Source organism: Paramisgurnus dabryanus, chromosome 2 (genome assembly GCF_030506205.2).
Source record: "Paramisgurnus dabryanus chromosome 2, PD_genome_1.1, whole genome shotgun sequence".
NCBI classification, from domain to species: domain Eukaryota; kingdom Metazoa; phylum Chordata; class Actinopteri; order Cypriniformes; family Cobitidae; genus Paramisgurnus; species Paramisgurnus dabryanus.
Genome location: NC_133338.1, coordinates 8325831 through 8347669, shown reverse-complemented (window position 1 = coordinate 8347669; position 21839 = coordinate 8325831). Strand labels below are relative to the sequence as shown.

The 21839-nt window shown below is 36.9% G+C and overlaps 1 protein-coding gene across 3 annotated transcripts in view; it reads left to right on the top strand.

Annotated features, from left to right (window-relative positions):
• Positions 1-21839, top strand: part of adamts17 (ADAM metallopeptidase with thrombospondin type 1 motif, 17) — a 216145-nt gene that overhangs the window by 34084 nt on the left and 160222 nt on the right. For 2 of the 3 annotated variants that reach the window (XM_065294290.2, XM_065294289.2), the window contains exons 4-7: positions 1910-1966; positions 3284-3456; positions 12627-12710; positions 13303-13457. In XM_065294290.2, coding sequence (XP_065150362.1) covers positions 1910-1966; positions 3284-3456; positions 12627-12710; positions 13303-13457 — 469 coding nt within the window. The remainder of the gene's footprint in view (positions 1-1909; positions 1967-3283; positions 3457-12626; positions 12711-13302; positions 13458-21839) is intronic. The other variant, XM_073811891.1, reaches the window with a different exon arrangement.

Genomic DNA, 21839 nt, shown 5'->3' with positions numbered 1-21839 from the left:
ACAGAAAACATTGTAACAGAGGGAAAACAGAGGAAACATGAAAATGGCACAAAACAAACTAACTAAAACCACAATTTTTAAAATCAACAATATAGCTATAAAATCATGGCAGAAATTAAACTATAGCCTTTTATAAACCCCAATAATTTGATAGCAACAATGGCACTTAATGGGAAACACGCAATTTTGCTTTCACCATCAGTGAGAACAAATGGATCCAGAGGAACAGTCAAAAACAAGGATGTTTATTGAAAGAATAAAAGGGCCAGTTTGGATTTGCATACCATTGTGTTTGATTCATGCCTCTATTCCAGTGGTTCTCAACCTTTGTTGGGTCATCGCCCCCTTATCTATTTTTCAAGTGCCCCCACCACATGTGACGATGACTATAATTAAATGTATAATGCAGTATTGTTGACGAATAAAAACGAGACTAAAAATGGTTTACAAAATAAAAACTATGCTAAAAAGTCTTATGATTTTCGTTGACCAAAACAAGACGAGACAAAATGGTATAGCGTTATTTTTTTTAGCCATGCCAGCATCTCTGTGCCTCCGCAACTGGGATGTGTTCTTCAGTCCCCTTCGGTTGCTACATGCTTGCAGACAATATTTAAAGTTTAATGTAGTCTTGCCTTGATTTTTGGTGTAAACTTTGGTGTAAAAAATCTTGCTTCCAGCACCACAAACCTCCCCCCAAAGCCCTCTGAACGCCCTCATTAAGCTACTCTAGGATATGGATCTGTTTTTAATCAGGGTTGATTAGGTTCAGTTACAGTAACTCTATTGCATTTTTTTATGATCAGGTCTAATTGGACAAAATAAAAGAAAAGAAATAAAGCCAAAATAAAGCTTCTGTTTACAACACACTGCATAATGGGTCGAACACCCTGTCATAACAATTACACGGCTGAATACTTTCATTTTGCTTGTTTTTAATTTGTGCATTAGTTTTAGGAATGACCAGAATTTAGGAATCTGTTAAATGTTGTTTTGTGCTAAACAAGGCTTTTATATTGTACTTTTTATGTTTTACTACATTGTAAGTCTAAAATGATTTTTTCTTAATTATACAATAAAAATACATTTTCATTCTCAACTTGTAGTGTATGTTAATGTGTCACTGGTTACTTTATCCGCTTGTTACGTTAGGACGTCATGTAGCACTTCCAGGTCCAACCGATCCCGAATTCCATAGGGAAAAAATAAAAAAACATGCTGATATACACTCGTATCATAATGGAAAAGTAACAAAAACACCTGATCCTAGTTTATACTAGAGATGATTAGACAGGGACTCATGGATTTTTAACGATATATATATATATATATATACACTCACCTAAAGGATTATTAGGAACACCATACTAATACTGTGTTTGACCCTCTTTCGGCTTCAGAACTGCCTCAATTCTACGTGGCATTGATTCAACAAGGTGCTGAAAGCATTCTTTAGAAATGTTGGCCCATATTGATAGGATAGCATCATGCAGTTGATGGAGATTTGTGGGATACACATCCAGGGCACGAAGCTCCCGTTCCACCACATTGGGTTGAGATCTGGTGACTGTGGGGGCCATTTTAGTACAGTGAACTCATTGTCATGTTCAAGAAACCAATTTGATATGATTCGAGCTTTGTGACATGGTGCATTATCCTGCTGAGAGTAGCCATCAGAGGATGTGTACATGGTGATCATAAAGGGATGGACATGGTCAGAAACAATGCTCAGGTAGGCTATGGCTTTTAAACGGTGCCCAATTGGCACTAAGAGGCCTAAAGTGTGCCAAGAAAACATCCCCCACACAATTACACCACCAGCCTGCACAGTGGTAACAAGTCATAATGAATCAATGTTCTCATTCTGTTTATGCCAAATTCTGACTCTACCATCTGAATGTCTCAACAGAAATCCAGACTCATCAGACCAGACAACATTTTTCCAGTCTTCAACTGTCCAATTTTGGTGAGCTTGTGCAAATTGTAGCCTCTTTTTCCTATTTGTAGTGGAGATGAGTGGTTCCCCGGTGGGGTCTTCTGCTGTTGTAGCCCATCCGCCTCAAGGTTGTGCGTGTTGTGGCTTCACAAATGCTTTGCTGCATACCTCAGTTGTAACGAGTGTTTATTTCAGTCAAAGTTGTTCTTCTATCAGCTTGAAACAGTCGGCCCATTCTCCTCTGACCTCTAGCGTCAACAGGGCATTTTAGCCCACATGACTGCCACATACTGGATGTTTTTCCCTTTTCACACGATTCTATGTAAACCCTAGAAATGGTTGTGCAAAAATCCCAGTAACTGAGAAGATTGTGAAATACTCAGACCGGCCTGTCTGGCACCAACAACCATGCCACGCTCAAAATTGCTTAAATCACCTTTCTTTCCCATTCTGACATTCAATTTGGAGCTCAGGAGATTGTCTTGACCAGGACCACACACCTAAATGCATTGAAGAAACTTCCATGTGATTGGTCGATAAGATAATTGCATTAATGAGAAATTGAACAGGTGTTCCTAATAATCCTTTAGGTGAGTGTATATAAATTTGCTATCTTTGATTCCGTGAGCCTGAAGACTGCAGTCAGTGGTGTAGTCTACGTGATACGCAGGTATATGCCGTATACCCACTAGGAAAGGTCAAGGATTTCCGTATACCCACTTGAAAAAGCATGAGGATATGTAACAACTTAGAACTTTCAAAATTGTATTCATAAATTGACATGTAAACCATTAGCATGCTCACTTGAGTGAGCCAAAGTTCCACTTTCAGCAGGTTAAACTTTCCTTCTGAAAAGTGTTCATTTATATATCTACGTTCAAGATTTGAATGTACAGGATCTTAAACCTGTGTGAGGTAATTCATGTTCATATCAAACCCGTTAATTAATTTTTATCTTATCCACTTTGGTTTTAGTGTCTAAGTGTTTTAGTGTCTAATATTACAAGATGGTCAAGATGGAAACACTAAAGCAGTCTAAATATCAGTCCATTCTCTCCAGCTGTAAAAGCCTGTCTTTTCTTGCTTATTATAAACTGAAGACATGATGATAACATATATGCAGTCATTCAGAATGCTTTTATTTACAAGTGGATGCATACTGTACGCATTTGTGAGTGTGTTGGTTCTTATGGGGTGTCGCTCTGGGACGAGTGAGTATACGAGTAAGGGTGAGAGGGGAAAACCACAGGATACTCACTACATTGGCTTGCGTTTGCTAAATTGTGTAAAGTTTTTTTCTTTAATCTTACAGAGTTCTTGCGTTTTGTGTACCTGTGTGTGTGTTAGACAAAAAGAAGGAGAAAAAGATGAAAGGGGCAGAGGAGGCGAGGGGCAGGAGGAACGCCATCCGTCTGACCAGAGAGTACACGGTAGAGACGCTAGTGGTGGCCGATGCAAACATGGTGCATTACCATGGTGCAGAGGCTGCCCAACGCTTCCTGCTCACCATCATGAACATGGTGAGATGCACACTTTATTCCAAATAATGTTCTTAAACTAAAAATTATGTTTTTCTAAACAATTTACTATCCAAAATTTCACAACATGGTCCAACTATAAAAATGTCTCAAATAACAGTGGTGTGAAAAGTGTTGGCCCCCTTTTTTTGCATGTTTGTCACACTTTAATGTTTCAGATTATCAAACAAATTTAAATATTAATCAAAGATAACACAAGTAAACACAAAATGCAGATGAAGAATTTTAGATGAAGGTTTGTATTTTGAAGGAAAAACAAAACCCAAACACACATGGCCCTGTGTGAAAAAGTGCTTACCCCCTAAAGCAAATAACTGGTTGGACCACACTTAGCTGAAACAACTGCAGTCATGCTTTTGCAGTAACTTGCTTTTACAGCGCTGTGAAAGAGTTTTGGGCCAGTCATCTTTGCAGAAAAGGTTGTAATTCACCCACATCAGAGGGTTTTTGAGAATATACCGCCTTTTTAAGGTCAGGACTTTGACTAGGCCACTCCAAAGTCTTCATTTTGTTTTTCTTCAGCCATTCAGAGGTGGACTTACTGATGTGTTTTGGATCATTGTACTGCTGCAGAACCAAAGTTCTGAGACACAAACAAATGGCCAGACATTGGGTCTCATTCTCTAATAATTGCGTACGTTTTTCGTATATTTATACGCACACTTGAACTCCTCATGAAAACTTTCCGCCTAATTCACAACACAAATTAGTTTGTTCTTACATTAGTGAATTTGGAGTGTTTTACATGAGCTGCTGCGTGCACAAGGTTGGTAATTTGCATAAAAATGCCCAAACCAGCTACATATAAGGGTTTTCCGCAGCGCTGGTCCACAGAAAAATTTGAGCAGTTTGTAATAGAAGCAAAAGAGCTCTAAAAGAAATCCATGATCATGTTTATTATCGGTAAAGCTTTGCGTTTGCTTTGCATTTTTTATTTGGGGGGTTTTGCTGTCGCTGGAGAAAGCCGGAGAAACATTAAAGTATTGGATGCGTTAACAAATATGACATTTAATTAATATGACAGAGACGCGCATCTGTATCTAAAATAAAACAGACAGGAGATCAATTGATTGATGTTAAGACATCTCATTACATTAAGATGATGTTTACATTAGGCATTAAGCAGGCGCTTTTATATAGAGATTTAAAAAGTGAGGGAGGAAAGTGTGAAGTCATTACGTACATTTATATATGTGTAGAAAAAAAGAAGGCTATAATAATGTATACTATAATGTATATAATAATAATTATTATTATAATAATATAGATCATGTATAATATATATATATATATATATATATATATATATATATATATATATATATATATATATATATATATATATATAATACAGAAAATATTATAATATAAAATATAATTATGTAAATTGTATATATCAACATTATCATAAACATTATAATTAAAGCCTAGTATTGAATTATAGCGTACGGGATTATTGCATATGAGTGGTTTTAGTATTTAGAAGACAATTTTATAGGAAAGTTTTTGTTTAATCACGATTTGTTCGTAAAAACATCCATACGCACATCCCACGCACAAATTTGTGCATACTTATGCTTAGTGAATGAGACCCACTGTCCTGATTTTTTGGTAGACAGAATAATTCATGGTTCTATTTATCACAGCAAATCCTCCAGCCCAATGAAGCAACAAAACAGCCCCAAATCATCACACTACCACCACCATATTTTACTTCTGGATGATGTTGTTGACGCCAGACGTAATGGGACACACACCTTCCAAAAAGTCAAACTTGTGTCTCGTCAGTCCACAGAGTATTTTTCCAAAAGTCTTGTTTTCTGGCAAAACTGGAATGAGCCTTTATGTTCTTTTTGCTCAGCAGCGGTTTTCGTCTTGTAACTCTGCCATGCAGGCCATTTTTGCCCAGTTTCTTTCTTTTTTTTTCTTTTTTAAATATTATTTTTTGGCCCATTTTGCCTTTATTTGATAGACAGTAGTTAGAGAAATGACAGGAAAGTACAGGGTGGAGAGAGGGGTATAGGATCGGCAAAGGACCTCGAGTGATTTGAACTTGGGTCGCCGGAAGTGCGTCTGCACCATATGTCGGAGCACTGTCCACTACACCACCGGCTCCAACGCCCAGTTTCTTTCTTATGGTGGAGTCATGAACACTGACCGTAACTGAGGCAAGTGAGGCCTGCAGTTCTTTGTATGTTGTTGTAGGGCTGTTTGTGACCTCCTGGATGAGTCGTCGCTGCACTCTTGGGTTCATTTTGGTCGGCCGGCCACTCCTGGGAAGGTTCACCACTGTTCCATGTTTTCGCTATTTGTGGATAATGGCTCTCATTGTGGTTCCCTGGAGTCCCAAAGCTTTAGAAATAGCTTTATAACCTTTTCCAGATTGATAGATCTCAATTACTTTCTTTCTCGTTTGTTCCTGTTTTTGTTGGGATCTCAACATGATGTGTAGCTTTTTGAGGATCTTTTGGTCTACTTCACATTGTCAGGCAGGCCCTATTTAACTGATTTCTTGATTGCAAACAGGTGTGGTAGTAATCAGGCCTGGGTGTGGCTAGAGAAACTGAACTCAGGTGTAATAAACCATAGTTAAGTTATGTTTTAACGGGAGCTGTGGCGGGGGAGCACTTTTTCACACAGGGACATGGGGTTTGGATTTTGTTTTCCTTTCATAATAAAAACTAGGGATGCACCGATACCACTTTTTTGGAATACGAGTACGAGTACGAGTACTTGCATTTCAGTACTTGCCGATACCGAGTACCGAGTAAAAACATGATTTAAATTTACAGGTAACAGCTTTAGTCATATCATTTGACAAAAAAACAAGGGACTAGTTTTCCAGTTTGTTTAAACTCTGCCTCTTTGGACAACACAAGAGGCATTAACCCCTTACACGCCGCTTAAACATAGACATTTCTCAGACCTGGTATCGATCCCTTGTATCGGGGCACTTTTAACTAGTACGAATACTTTAGAAAATGTTGTATCGAGGCCGATACCCGATACCAGTATCGGTATCGGTGCATCCCTAATAAAAACCTTCATTTAAAAACTGCATGTTGTGTTCACTTGAGTTATCTTTGATTAATATTTAAATTTGTTTGATGATCTGAAAATTAAAGTGTGACAAATAAAAAATAAAAATCAGGAAGGGGGCCAACACTCTTTCACACCACTGTACGGTAGTCTCTCGGACTTTAATCACACATGTTCTTAAATTTGAGCGTAGCATCAGATTCCCTTTGTGCAGACTTCCCATTTTTCCGCCTTTAAACAGCTCTCACGGCAAAAGCTTACCTATGATTTATAGACAGACAGCTCATGGGGATTAAATCAGAGCTTATGGACACTCGTGTAGCTCCTAGCAAAAGTAAAAAAAAAATGAGAAGCAGGAAAGAGAACGAGACAGAGAGACAGCCAGGGGTGAGAAATGTGTGTAACATTTGCTCTGCTGACCACAGCTGTGCAATGTGTGATATTCATGAGTCGACAGCTCTCTGACACACACACATACACACCTGTATTTTTCCTCAAAAACAAAGAATAATAGCTCTGGCTCTGTTCCAAAAGCTAGTAAGATGCTTACTTAGGCAGCATTTCAAAGCATCACAAGCTGTTCTGAAACGTTGGCCGTTAAATTATGCTTTCTTTTAAGATATAGAAAGCTCAGATGCAAAACCCTCTAAGTGTGTCTGACATGTTTTCTTGTAAATTCATTTTTATCAGGATTCTGCCAACAATGTGTTTTTTCTAAATTGCCCTAGTCCAGGATTAAGCAGATTTGAAAAGAAAGTATTTTATCAATATATAATACGTGCTGATAGCATTCGGTTAATATCATTATCCCATTTTTGACGAAGGTGGCATTTAGCGACACTAATGGCGCTTTTCCATTGCATAGTTGCATCCACGGTTTAGTTTAGTCGGGTCGGGTCAGCCCACCTCACTTTTGCTTGGTTAGCTTTTCCATCGAGTTTAGTAACACTTCGCAGTGGGAGGGATTATAGGTGTGTCGTTATATTTGCGCTGCCTACTGCTGTGACATCATACAAGTGAAAGCGTCCTTGTACATTCCCATACATTTATTATTTCTCAGTTCGCTACAAAATTAAAATTGGCCACCACAAATAGATGTTTGCACATCGCGTTTTTATCACTAATGTTACCTCAGTCTCACATGACAGTTTCTGTTCAAACACCAGTGGCGCCAGTAGTCGACGCACTCCGCTGAACGCATTAAAGGTTGCATTTAAGCATATAATGCTGACGTGCTCGTCGCGAATGTTCCGCCACAAACTGCAAGTTTGGAAAACACTGTTATGGTGTTCCAGATTCTCAACCTGTGGATGTTTTTAATCGCTATAAGGGAGTTTGGGAACTTATAGCAGAGCACAGATGACAACATACTTGCTCAAGACAGTGCAAGCTAGCACTAAAGGTAAAGCTAATCTTTTACATTATAGCGATGACGCAAGTAGATGACGATTTTCTCAGACCAATCAGTGATCTACTGTGTTTTTGCGTCACGTTTGGTATCAGCTCGGGTCGCTTGGAACCCCAACCGAGACGGTACGAAAAAAGTATTGGGTACTACATACTGCACCCAATAGAAAAAGCTCCCAAAAGTAAGCTGACCCGACCCAAACTAAACCAAACCAAACCGTGGGGTACTATGCAATGGAAAAGCGCCATAACCTAACCCATCTGAGCTCCTCATATCTTCTTTTGGTCAGATTTCAAGGCAATGTCTCATATATCTTTTACTGAAAAGGCAATCCCATAATGCATTTTTACGACCTCTATACAAAAAAATATCCTTCCAAGATGGCAGACAAAGTGAAAGAAATCTTCACTGTATAATGGCGCTTTTCCATTGCATAGTACCCCATGGTTTAGGTCGGGTCAGCTTACTTTTGGGGGCTTTTCCACTGGGTGCAGTACGTAGTACCCGATACTTACTTTTTTTAGTACCACCTCGGTTGGGGTTCCAAGCGACTTGAGCTGATACCAAAACTTGATGTGAAAACACTGTAGATTACTGATTGGTCTGAGAGAATCATCAAAACCAGCGTCATCACTATACTAGGGCCCTATAATTTCCACAATAACGGAATCGCGGACGGAATTGCGGAATAGGCTAATTAACACGGAATCTAGTATTAACGTGGAATTTCACGGAATTTTACATATATTTTGAATAAAATTATGTTTTTGTGTGGGAGACGAATGTATGTCTGGGGAAATGCAGACCGGGGGAAGTAAATCTGGGCGACACGCCCCCTCCCGTCGTTTCAGAACCCCTCCAAAACACTGAAACCATGGCGAAGCGGCTCTCCACGACTCTGCTTTCGTCAGCGAAAAAATTAAGAAATTTGATGCTAAGCACCTAGTTCTGAGCAGGTCTCACATCACTTTTATGTGACCGGAGAACTGTTATTTTGTAAGTTTTGTCTACACTCTGTTCACGGTGAGCGCAAAGATACATGCACTCTCTCATCCACGTCTGTCTCACTGCACCTCTCACACGTGCACGCGCTCACGCATCTGTCCGAAGTGTGAACACAAATCCTCATGTATTTGTTCAGTTTTATGCATTTCAAGCGATCTGAGGCAAACTAACTATCCCTCGCATTTAAAATATAACCATCTGCATCATGGCGCTGCTCTCTGTCTCTCTTTCGCTCGCACGTGCAAAGAGCTGCATGCTCATGCTGTCCTAAGTCAGATCACTATCCTGTGTATGTTTGTAAAGTTATATGCATTTTATATGCATGGGTAAAAAATATAATTGCCAAAATTAAAACGGATAAAACGGAATTTGCAAAAATTTAAACGGAGAAAACGGAATTTGGGAAAAAATAAAACGGAATTTGGGAAAAAATAAAACGGATTTTATAGTGCCCTACTATACCTTTGTGCTTGCTTGGATGTCTCGAGTAAACGTGTTGTCATCTGTGCTTTGCTGTAAGTTCCCAAACTCCCTTTTAGCGATGAAAAACATCCACAGGTTGAGAATAAGGAACACCATACCAGTTTGACATCAGCACTAATCAAAAAGTCCTGCAGTGTGGTTGATCAAAGATCACAAAGAAAAACATTTGTTTTTGGAATATTGTGAAATAAGAACATGCAAAAACAACAGAAACTTACATTAAGATGATAAATAGGTTTGATGTAAACTAGAACAAAGCAGCTTGTCTACATAATCTGTTGTACAAGATCATAAGTTTGCGTCTAGCTTCGAAAGTCAAAAACGTATGTTTTGTGTAATTTCAGCTCTATCCCAGAGTGAATTACCTCACTATGTCTTGTCAGTTATGCAGAACAGGTTTGTATGCTGTGAGATGTTTCTCTGTAATCTTTTGGGAAAATGCAAAGCTATTTTACAAATTGACCGTTTCTTCTCTTCAATGGTGAGTCATGAGATGATGAATATAAAATTACAGGAATCGTCCAGATGTGTGTGATTTGGTGAAAAATAAGCCTTCTTTTGTTCTCCCTAAGGGCCTGAGATTTACATGTTTTACACAGAAGGTCGACAACCCTGGAAAAATTTGTGCTGTTATTTAGATAAACGCTGATTTTAAGAGTATCTCTTAGGTGACTTTCCTTACATCTGTTAGTTGCTTCTCAATATCTGAGCCCTCCCTAAAGTTCAGCTTCTAACAGTCTACAGTCTTTAATCTTTATCATTCTCTCCCAAAATGGTCACACGGTCAATACACAGCAAGCAATAGCTGTCATTTTCACCTTCTTTTGATAAAATAACAGTGTTTGGTTTCATTTATTTATTTTATTTTTGGGCTATGGTTAGATGTCTATTAAAGGATTACTCCATTTTCATTAAAAAGATCCTGATAATTTACTCACCCCCATGTCATCCAAGATGTTTATGTTTTTCTTTGTTCATTTCGAAAAGAAATAAATTTTTTTAAGGAAAACATTTTATTTTTCTCCATATAGTGGACTTTAGTGGACCTCAATAGATTGCTGTAGTTTTAAAGGGCTCTAAATGATCCCAACCAAGGCATAAGGGTCTTATCTAGCAAAACGATCGGCATTTTCGACAAAAAAAGTACTTCTAAACCAGAACTTCTCGTCTTGCACTAGCCATGTGACGCGCCAGCGCAACCGTGCGTATTGCGTAATCACGTCAAAAAGCCTTGTTTCCTCCTTCTTATGTAAACCTTGTGCATACAAAAGACTGCAGTAAAACACGCCAATCCCAACATAACATTAATTGTGAGGAAAAAGTCGTGATGTACGCCCCAACATTAAAGGGGCAAACTCTCTGTTTTCCCCATGCGAGCTAGAACTTCTTTAAAAACAAACTTCAACCACACATTGCTAATGTTAGGTTTATACCGGTTCTTCCACAACCAGGCAAAGCAAAAACTTTGGCAACTTTAAAGGCATGTTTGCTGATTATTGGGACACTGGATATGGTTTGCTTTGCCCCTGGCCCCCACATGTGTTACTTCCCTACACGTGAAACTGTGGTTAGGGCTACAAAAGCAGACGTTGCTATTCGACTTGAGGTGGTGTTTAAAATCTCTAGAACGTCACACATTGGCCTGACCTGAACTGACTGTTTTTTGGGCTTGGTGTCAAAACTCTTATATTTCAGTAACAAGGACATTTTCAGTTCTGAAACTTGCAGGTGTTCGTTTATGTACAATGACCTCTAAGTTCAAATTTAATTCTTTGATTCACTGCTCCTTTAAATTACACATTAAATTAAAACAAAGTTGTGACTGCTGAGTTAGCGCATATGCTAATTAATGCTATATGCTAGCGTTGAGGCTGAAGTACTACTATTGACATTACAGTTATGTTTTGCAGGTCCATACTGAAAAAACAAAAACTAACCACTCAGAAACTTCCATTAACAATCTTCAAACAATTGATTATTCCTTTAATTCCATATTTTCGTCTAATACAGGCTTAAACATAAGGTCTGTTTACACACACAGAGCTACTGAATTGAACCGCTCTGAGAAACAGCCAATCAGAGCAGAGCTCAACATTATTATTCATGACCCTTTCAAATTAGGTAATAATAGACCATTTCAATCTGGCAAATCCTAGGGTTAAAATGGACATGCAAAACTCTCTGCATCATTTTTGCACTTAATAAAGCCACATAATAAAACCGAAAATAGTCCCCTTGGTTACTTTCAATAGCAGGGGACTATTTTCGGGCAGTGCGTAATATCACTACGCCTACTACACTACGTCCTAGAAATTCGCAGCTTTTAATTTTCTGTCGGTCTAAGTACACGATGTACCTACAGAAAAGTCAAGTTTTAAATAGGAGAAATATCAAAACTCTTTTGTTATTTTTTTAGCACGATGCTAATGGTCTAATCAGATTCAATGGATTGTGCTAAGCTATGCTAAAAGTGCTAGCGCCAGACCCGGAGTTCAGCTGAATGGATTCCAAAATGGGAAGAATCAAATGTTTAACTCTAGGGTAGCTAGAAAACGGGCTTATTTCCAAAAAAAGTGGAATGTCCCTTTAAAAGTACATATTTATTTATTTATTTTTATTTTTTGGCGAAAATTATGATCGTTTTGCTAGATAAGACCCTTATGCCTCATTTGGGATCATTTAGAGCATTGTTCTTCACATCCAACCCTGGAGAGCCGGTGCCCTGCACAGTTTAGCTCCAACCTTAATCAAACACACCTGAGCAAGCTAATCAATGTCTTCATGATCCCTAGAAAATCACAGGTATATGTGTTTGATTAAGGTTGGAGATCAACTCTGCAGGGCACCGGCTCTCCAGGGTTGGATGTGAAGAACACTGATTTAGAGCCATTTTAAACTGCAATTTGAAACTGCATTGAAACTGTAAACTGTTGAGGTCCACTTTGTTTTCCTCAACAAAAAAAATCTTCTCTACTGAACAAAGAAAGACATAAACATCTTTGATGACATGGGGGTGAGTAAATTATCAGAATTGTATATTTTAATAAAAGTGGAATATTCTTTTAAATTAAATCACTGACAGCCAAAATAACCCTATATGAGTATAACACCAAACAATACAACAACTTCAAACATAACATCCAGTGTCTCGATACATGTAATAAACAGAAACTTAAATCTATCAATATGTCTCATTTCCATGCCCTTTCCCCCACAGGTGTACAACATGTTTCTGCACCAGAATTTGGGTGTGAGGTTGAATATCCGAGTCACCAAGCTGGTTCTCTTGCACAGCCGTCCGGTAAGAAACATCTGTAAACCTTGAATTTGACCCCTGAGATCTACAAACACAAAATTAAGATCCAAATTCAGTACGTCTTGACTTAACTAGCAAATTTTTGTTCCGTTCCTTCTCTGTTTTATCCGTATCCTTAGGACCTGTGATCTTATCTGCCTCTTATGTGTGTGTGTTTTAATGACTGGTTTTCCCCTACATTTATTGCTGGATTGTGTTCTCCATAAAGTCTGCCAGAAAGAATGCTTTGTTTTGAGTGTGCACCTCTAAAGTCTAAGATGATGTATGTCAGGATATCATTGAATAGCCATTAGTCTAAATATATATAGTGCTGCTGCAGGGCAAACCTTTTAAACTCACAACCTGTTACATCAAAAATATAGGGGATTTAGATTCTTGGAAAAAATCTCTTTGTTAGTCTCAATGAATTTCACTAGCTTTAAACACAACTTCCAATTAATTATGGTGGCCCATTTAGGGTCCTTGCTGGCCAATGTCAGTACTTTCAATGCTTTGACCCTTTAAAAGTCTATTTTGATGTTTTATTGCACCATAGTTTGTAAGTTATAGTGTAATGTGAAAATGTTGGCTTTCTCAGGAAAAGTTAAAGGTGGGCCATCATGGAGAAAAAGCCCTGGAGAGCTTCTGTCACTGGCAGCACGAGGAATACGGTGCTCGTTTCCTGGGCAACAATCACGTTCCCGGAAGCAGAGATGATCCACCTCCTGTGGATGCGGCCGTGCTGGTCACCAGGTACCTCTCAACCTCACTTTGACATTGCATCCTTCTTTGAAGTGCAGTATCTTTCAGCTTTTGCAATTTGTGACAGATTAAATACTTAGCTCCTTTAATTCAGATCCGATGCAAATTCAAATCAGTATCTGAGCTCTGACAGACCCTAATAATCCACTTAATCATCCTTCTGTCATCAAGACGAGTTTGTTCCCAATCGTCTCCTTTTCAGTACAACAGATTACTACCGGTAGCCAAAAACATTGCATTCCCAGTTTGGGATTAGGTGTTATTAGCCTGCTGTAATTTTCAGAGTCCAAAGAGTCAGATTCTTTTGTTAAAATGTCCTGGTTATGAGAGCCTGTCAGATAGTATCTGTCTTCCTGGGCCCGAGGAGCTCACAGGGAGAGTGATCGCGCACAGAGGGGGCTTTTGTTCCCCCTGTGCCGGGTTAAATATGATCTCCGCCAGCATACAAAAGCAACTGTCTATAAGGATGCGGCATACAGGAGCAACATCTGTCTCGGCATGCATGCCAAGACGGCTCAAGGCGGTGGGAATGCATCAAAGGCAAATTAAGGCATGACAAGGTGTGGCTCGGTTTTTTCCTCTCACTGCTTCTTTGGAGATGTCAGCGGCTGGTTCCGAGTTCCCGCGGCACTTAGTGACTGAGAAGAAAGATTATCTTCTTAACACATCTATGGCAGATGATCCGACAATGTTATTAAAGGGTTCCCGCAGGAGCAGAAATAAAGAAACTTTTGATATGGATGAATGTTTAGAAATGTTTCTGTATGTACAGAAGAGTTTCTGTACTGTAGCTCATTGGTAGAGCATTGCGTTTGCACTGCAAAGGTGAAGAATTGCATAGCTTGAATGAACTGTAAGCAGGTTTACATAAAGGTGTAAATGAGGAGCTTAGATGCAAAACCATCTAAGTGCGTTTGACATGTTTTCTTGTAAATATGCATTTTATTCAGGCTCTTATGTTAAGGTTCAGAAATTTCACTCTTTCCCCGACATTGACGAGTTATCTTGTCAATTAAGAGAAAGCGCTTCCCTGCCAATGACGAGTTTTTATGCCAATCCATATTTCCGCTATTATCCACTAGGTCAGGGGTCGGCAAGTAACTTTGGCCGCGGGCCAATATTTTTTTTAGCCAGTAGATGGCGGGCCAGCTGATTTTTTTTAAATTTAATCTAATCTTTTGTCAAGAAACGTTTTTATTTCCTATTTAAAAGACGAAAGACGGCATTAAAAATTGCTTAAAACATGGTTGTTCTGCTGTTTCTTTGTCTATTTGCACCCACAATAGGCCTATAATCATGGAATATGATGGGTCCGTGTATCATTTGTTCAATCGTTTTTCTTCAAATTAAAAACAAAAATAAAAAAAATGAAAAAAACGACTTGTTTTTCCATTATTTATTCCTTAACACCTTTATATGCATATATCAATGAAATCATTTTAAGCAGATCAAGTGCTATAGTGGTAACATTTTACAGGCATTTATGCTCCCATAAAAGTCTCTTACAGTCCGGCTTTTGAACTTTATTCCTTTTTTAATTATCATTTATACGGGACACACACATACACACCTAAGGTTTAAGGAGGTATGTGCTGGACTGTTATTTTTTTTTTCGTCCAGCTCCCACAAGTTTCTATTCAGCAACGCTTAAAATACACTCTGTTCACCCGCTTTATTTCCCGACCTGACGGGTCCGCAAAACCTAAATCTCGTTTCCAGAATCTCAAATTCAAATGTCTCTAACTGAAAGAGAGAGATTAAGTAGCCTATAACAATTATAAATGCTATACAAAAATTGTGTTCGTGTCAATATAAATATTATTTTAACATTGTACTGTCAGCAGAGAAAAAATGTCACAGAAAAAATTATGAAATATAAATAACATATTAAATAGGACGCCTATAACTCAAATATCTAACCAACATAAACTGAAACCATATTGCCCTACTGACAAATGAAGTAAGCTATTTTCTGCCAAACTATTTCAAACATACTTGCACAAAAATAATGTTGTTGGCTGACAATGGTTTCAGTACCAAATAGCTCCTAAAGCTGTACAGGTGGTCAGAATGAAGTGCGGATACGCTGTCAAGCGAGGGCTGTCAGTCAGACCACCCGCTCCGTCCAAAGTATAGGTACCCCAGAGTTCCGCTACCGTCTTTATACTTTAAAATTTCATCATGCACCGCATGAATCCTTTTGGATGTTTCATACACTATGCAGCGGGGAAATCGCCGCGCGGCTACGGCTTTTCTCAAGTAGGCTAGTGGAAGAGTTTTGTGCAGCATTTAGTGAAAATATGTTTTATCAGGTAATACATATTATTTATTACAAATAAATAATAATGAAAAAAGTTCAAAAGTCGGACTGTAAGCGAATAAAACTGGCGCATGGTTGCTATTCAAACCATTATTAAAACGGCTATAATCTGTTACCACAATAGTACCTGATCTGTTTAAAATTATTTCATTAGTATATGTCTGCTAAGGTGTTAAATAAAAATTTGTCTTAACCCGTTTCATTAATTTTTTCTATTTTTGATCTGAGCGCACAAGCAGAAAATCGGAAAACGAGTCGTTAGGCCTATTTGTTTTTTTTTTCTTTTTAGTTCAGAAAATAAATAATAGAAAAACAAGTCGTTTTTCTTTGTTTTCTTTTTGGTTTAAATTTGAAAAAACGAATGAAGGAATGATAGGAGCCATATTTGCAAACTGTTATTGTAAAATAAAAATAGTCTGATAAAAAAACAGACTTCCAAAATAATCCGGCGGGCCAGAAAATATTGCTGGCGGGCCACTCTTGGCCCGCGGGCCGCCTGTTGCCGACCCCTGCACTAGGTGGTGCTCTTACCCAACTTAAAAAATTACATTTTCTACAGATCCAAAAGCGGTAAAAAAGCAGGTTTGTTTTGATCATTGTTCTAAAATTGATTGCTAATAATTCAATTTTCCCAACTTTTGGAGTTAAATTTGATATTTTTGAACAACCCTAATAGGGATGCTCAGATCAGGATTTTTGCAGCCAGTACTGAGTACTAATTCATGATCGGTTGTTACCAATAGCCGGTACTGATTCTTCATGCTAATATGCAAGCCCTTTGATGACTGTACCTGTAAAAAAAATTCTAGATATAGTAATACTACAGATGTTGTTTTTGTTATACCGCTTGTAGTAATAAGGTAGCCTATATTATTGTTTTAATAGATAATCAGATTAATAAGCACAATAATTTACAAAATTCTACAAAGAGCACTTTATTGCCTGTTAAAATGAATGCAAATATATCACTTTATTGTATGAATTAAATATACACATATGCGTATAAAGTACAACAGTTCTTCAGTAAAGAGCAGAGAGTGATTTTATTAAGAGAACATTTAGGTTACTGTAGCTTTAAGATGAGAGAGGGATCGCTCTGTACATGTGCGCTGATGACAGGCTGCTGTGTATGCGTGCATCGTGTATATGCGGAAAGAACAGCTGTGAGGAAAATTAAAGTTAAAACTGTCAAAACTTTAAACGCATGCAAAAAAAAAACTGTCCGCGATTGATATGTGTTACGATATGGATACGCTGTGTGATGGGGATGTAAAGACGGATGGCACTGTGTAAAAAATGGTCTCCAATTGCGGCCGATTTCAGGAGCCCTATGATGACAAAAGTAAACAACAAAGATTGATTAATATGATACCCATATTTAAGTGGTTACAAAAAGAAAACAAATGAAGATAGGATGTTTTTCCCACTTTGTTTGTTTGTTTATTTGATTGAAAGCAGAGGGTCTGTTCTTTCATTTGATATATTTGTTTGTTTATATATTTATAGAAGAAAATTTTCCTGGAAGCGTTTCCTGAAACTTTTGTTAAAATCACAAAAAAATGCTGGCGGGAAACTTTTAAAAAAAGGCTTGTCAGAATGAGTTAATATTAAAATCTTATCAGTTAACCGTAATGCAGTTAGAGGATTTTGCTGAAAATTGATGTGGCGTTTAGGGGATTCTGCCAACAAAGCTGTATTTCTGAATGGCCTGAAGTGGGGATTAAACAGATTTGAATATATCTGAAAAACATATAATACATGCCCAGAGCATTCGGTTAATATCCTTATGTAATATTTTGATGGAGGAGTCAGGTAGTAATCCTGGTAAATTACTGTTAAATAACCAGAATTACTTTTCCAAAAAATACACAATTGTGCTGTCAACAGAAGCAATGTTGTTTAATAATTCACATTTCAGTTAAATTCACATTTATTTAAATAGCAGTTTTCATAATACTGTACAAATTTCAGAAAGCAGATTTACACAAATGAAATGTCTGTTACAATTACGAGTAATTTAGTGTATCCATATTGCAGAAGTGTACAGTTTTAAAGTAATACAAATAATAGGTAGAGTATATGGAAAATTTGGCAGTTTTGGTAAGACATCATTCACACACGAGAACCAAAATAACAGTTAAGACTGCAATGTTATTAACAGACACTGAACTTTAAACAGCTGCATCACTGCCGGTGTCGTGTTTGAAATAATAGCTAGGTATGACTGTTTTCAAGCGTACTCGGTCTGCATATTTGCTGATGTTTACATTTTTTTTGTTGTAAATGTTTATATTCATGGATCTGCTTTTGACCCACTGACATCATATTCGGTGAGTTCAAAGGGAACTACTGAACTGCAAGGAAAAAATGCTTGCTTTCATTTCGTAAACAGTGCTGAGTAAACACATCTTCTGCGTTAGATGTCATGTTTAGCCCAGATATATTCTTATGGGCAAATTTTTGACCTCCTACAATATGATTTCATACTGTAAACATATAGAATCATTTTAGTTATTTACTGGTTGTTAAAACTTCTTATACCCAAAAGTTTCCAGGATTGATTTACTGGTACTTTTGAAAAGTTCCTGTTCACACATGATCTCTAATTATCATTAATTTAGTAATTTACAAATAAAGACTGCATGTGTGTGAGGTGCTAATAAGTAATGTTTAACCTTTCGACCTATGAGGTAAATAATACATTTTATTTTGTATTTACTTTCAGAGTAAAGTATTATTATTAATAACACTGTAAAACACTGTAAAAAATGCAGCTTAAAGTTAAAACAGCTTGGTTTTGCAAATCAACTCAACCTACTATTGTAAGTTTTGGTTTGTGAAAAGTTAACATAACTTAAAAAATGAAACAATTTCAACTTGATGTTTTAAGTTAAAGTAACATAAAAAATTGTTGAATTTACAAAAATTCTCAGTATTTTTTAAAGTGATAGGAACTTTGATGCGTTTGAATATCATTTATAATTTTTCTTGTAAATGCAAAGTGTTAAATTTGCAATTTAGTACAAATGTCGATTTTTGAGTTGTCATCCCACTCCTTTTTTAAGTGGAAATTTTGTAATGATAACTTTTTCAGGGGTGCAAACTGTTCACCTTTCTGCAAAATTTGCCGATTTAGATTCAAAAAAGGTCATTCTTGTAATTCGTCTAGATCCGATGAGTTTTTGAAAATAGGTGAGAAAGGGTCTGAAGCCTCAGAAAAGGTCTTGTGATTTATGTTAAAGGAACATACCGAGCATCTGATGTGAAAACATACATTAAACCAAATATCTCACAAAAAATAACGCATTTAAGATGTAAATGGATGTTTGTCAATGTGTTTTACAGTTGGTTGGTAATACTGTATTCAGAGTAATATTTCTTATAATGCACTGGAAAACTACAGTAGCCTACTGTACAAAGTTTATGCAATAAAAACTGTTGAAAATACATTAATAATACTGTAGAAACAACAAATCTACAGTACCAAACTGTAAACAACGTATACAGTAAGAAACTGATGAGAAAAAGAAAAAAACTGTAAAAACAACGAAAATTATTTAGAATATATATATATATATATATATATATATATATATATATATATATATATATATATATATATATATATATATATATATATATATATATATATATATATATATATATATTAGTATATATATATATATATATTAGTATATATACCAAAATCAGTATTATATCAGGGCAGGATTTAAAAGTAAATTATTAATTTTACGCAAAATCCAATATCCGCCGTGTTATGCTTAATTACAGCGCATCATTCCACGCACTGTAAACAAACAATGGTGGCGCGTTGAGCACACAGAGTTCTAGTTTTCCTCATCTACTTTGTACTTCATAATCAACAAACAAACAAAAACGAAATAATACTTTAATAGCATTGATAAACCTGTGGTTTTCTGTGACGGGAAAGAAACGTAAGCCATCAACATCTAATAATTTACGCGAGAGGCACTCGGGAGACGATCGCTTGTTCTCCCGACAGCATCAAGCTTCTCTCGTGCTAACACATAGACCCCATAATTTCCATAATTGTACTCAAAGTCAACGAGAAGCACAGCTGATCGCTGCGAAAAATGTTAAGCGACAACGTCAAGTATAACCGCAGCAATGATAGTGTTCATAATATGACAAAGTAAGTGTTTTAATTAATGCCATTAATGTTTATTTTTTTAACCAGTGTGTACAACTGTTCAACTAAATGAATATAAAATGGCAAAAATTAATGCACATTTATACACTGATTGAATAGATTCATAGAATTTTGAAAAAAAAACCGTCATGGATTTATTGCATTTTGTGGAAAAATAATTCATTTTTATAATAAATCTTTGAAAATCAAGTTATGGATTTGAATTTTTTGTTTTTATAACCTAAAGATGCTATGTGAATGTTTGTAACAGAAAATAGTGGTTTTCATCTTGTCACTTTCCTGATATAGAAAACACGTTTTTACCGAAATTTGTCAAAATTGATTTATTGCGTTTTGGAACCAAATTCTTCATATATACATTAATTGTCCCTACATAGTTTGCAAGAGACATTTAATAAATTTATAATTAATATTAAATAAACTAAGCGTATTTAATAAACTAAGACGTAGGCTTTTTAATAAACTGAGCGTATTCATCTGTCAATATGAAATGCGACTTGGCCATTTTAATTAATGATCGGAATATATAATCAGCGTATTGGACACCCTTGTAAGCTAGACAGATACTTTGTTTGCATAGTCCTACCATAATTTTGTCACTCCTAGACGTACGTCTGGCGTCAGGGGGGAAACGTTTACCTTGATGAAGGAAAGTCATACCAAGCTATGTTTATTTGGCTATCCAGTGCTCGATGAAACTTCACGAGACCGGCGAGATGTTTCCACAGGGCGTGAGATACGCGGCGTGATTGACAGCTTTGACACCAAATGGATATACGTGAAAATCAAATGACATTGTTTTACAACTTTTCTTTGGCCATTTAGATACGTGAAGCATACTGTATACAGAAATTAACCTGGACATTCAATCCGTCGAAAAATCTCAAAATCGGCAAAATGGACATACGTGGTTTTCATCGGACAGCTACGATATATATATAGATTAAACATAATTTGGCAGACACCATGTGGGCAGTGGACCCCTGGTTGCTTCACCATATATGGGGCTCGACGTTTTCGGAATGCCATTGCTGCTATTGCCTGTATCAAAAATTCAGCATTTCTTCTTTTGTGCACCATATTCAGTTTGGCAATTACAAGCTGCACTGCTAATAAAGTGATAACTTGCCCCATTGTGACTACATGCAGTCCTGTCTCCATTTTCCAAACGTGCCTTGTTTTATTTACTGTTTGTTACTAGGTTACCAATACCATTCATTCGCTCAAACAACTTGATGGAAATGCACCTAAATCACATTTGTTTGTTTTTCTTTTGTGAAAAGATTCGCTTTATGTTTGGATGGAAACCCAGCTATTGATAGGAACTCTTTGTGGGCGATTTAAAAGAAAATCTTTGATCCACCAAATACTGTAAGTCCCCCATTTACCCCAAATCAATTAGTCCCTGAATCAGAATAGGAATCTTCATTGTTTGAAAAGGCGATGTAAAGTTTAAAAAATACATTTTAGAACTGTTTCGTAAATTGGCTGGTCCAGTTATGCAATCCAACGTGCAAAGTCACATAACTTTTTGATGCGATTTATTTAGTGTTTTCATTGTAGTTCATGCACATGTTTTCCATAGATATTCTATGAATAAAAATTTATTCCCATTTAATTGATCGCATATGTTTTTATGCACATTTTTAGAGTTTATGCACATCTTACCATTTTCATCCAGCAATTTTTTTTAATGCAATACGCCAAAATGTTCATAAAAATTGGTGGATGAAAACATAGCTAATGAGACATTTATTGTAGTCTGTCTCCGTTTGGAGTGGACTTGAAACTTTGCAGACTAAAGAAAGTAGAAATGTCAAATAGCCAAACAGTAGCTCTTTGTATTACATTAAATGTTAAA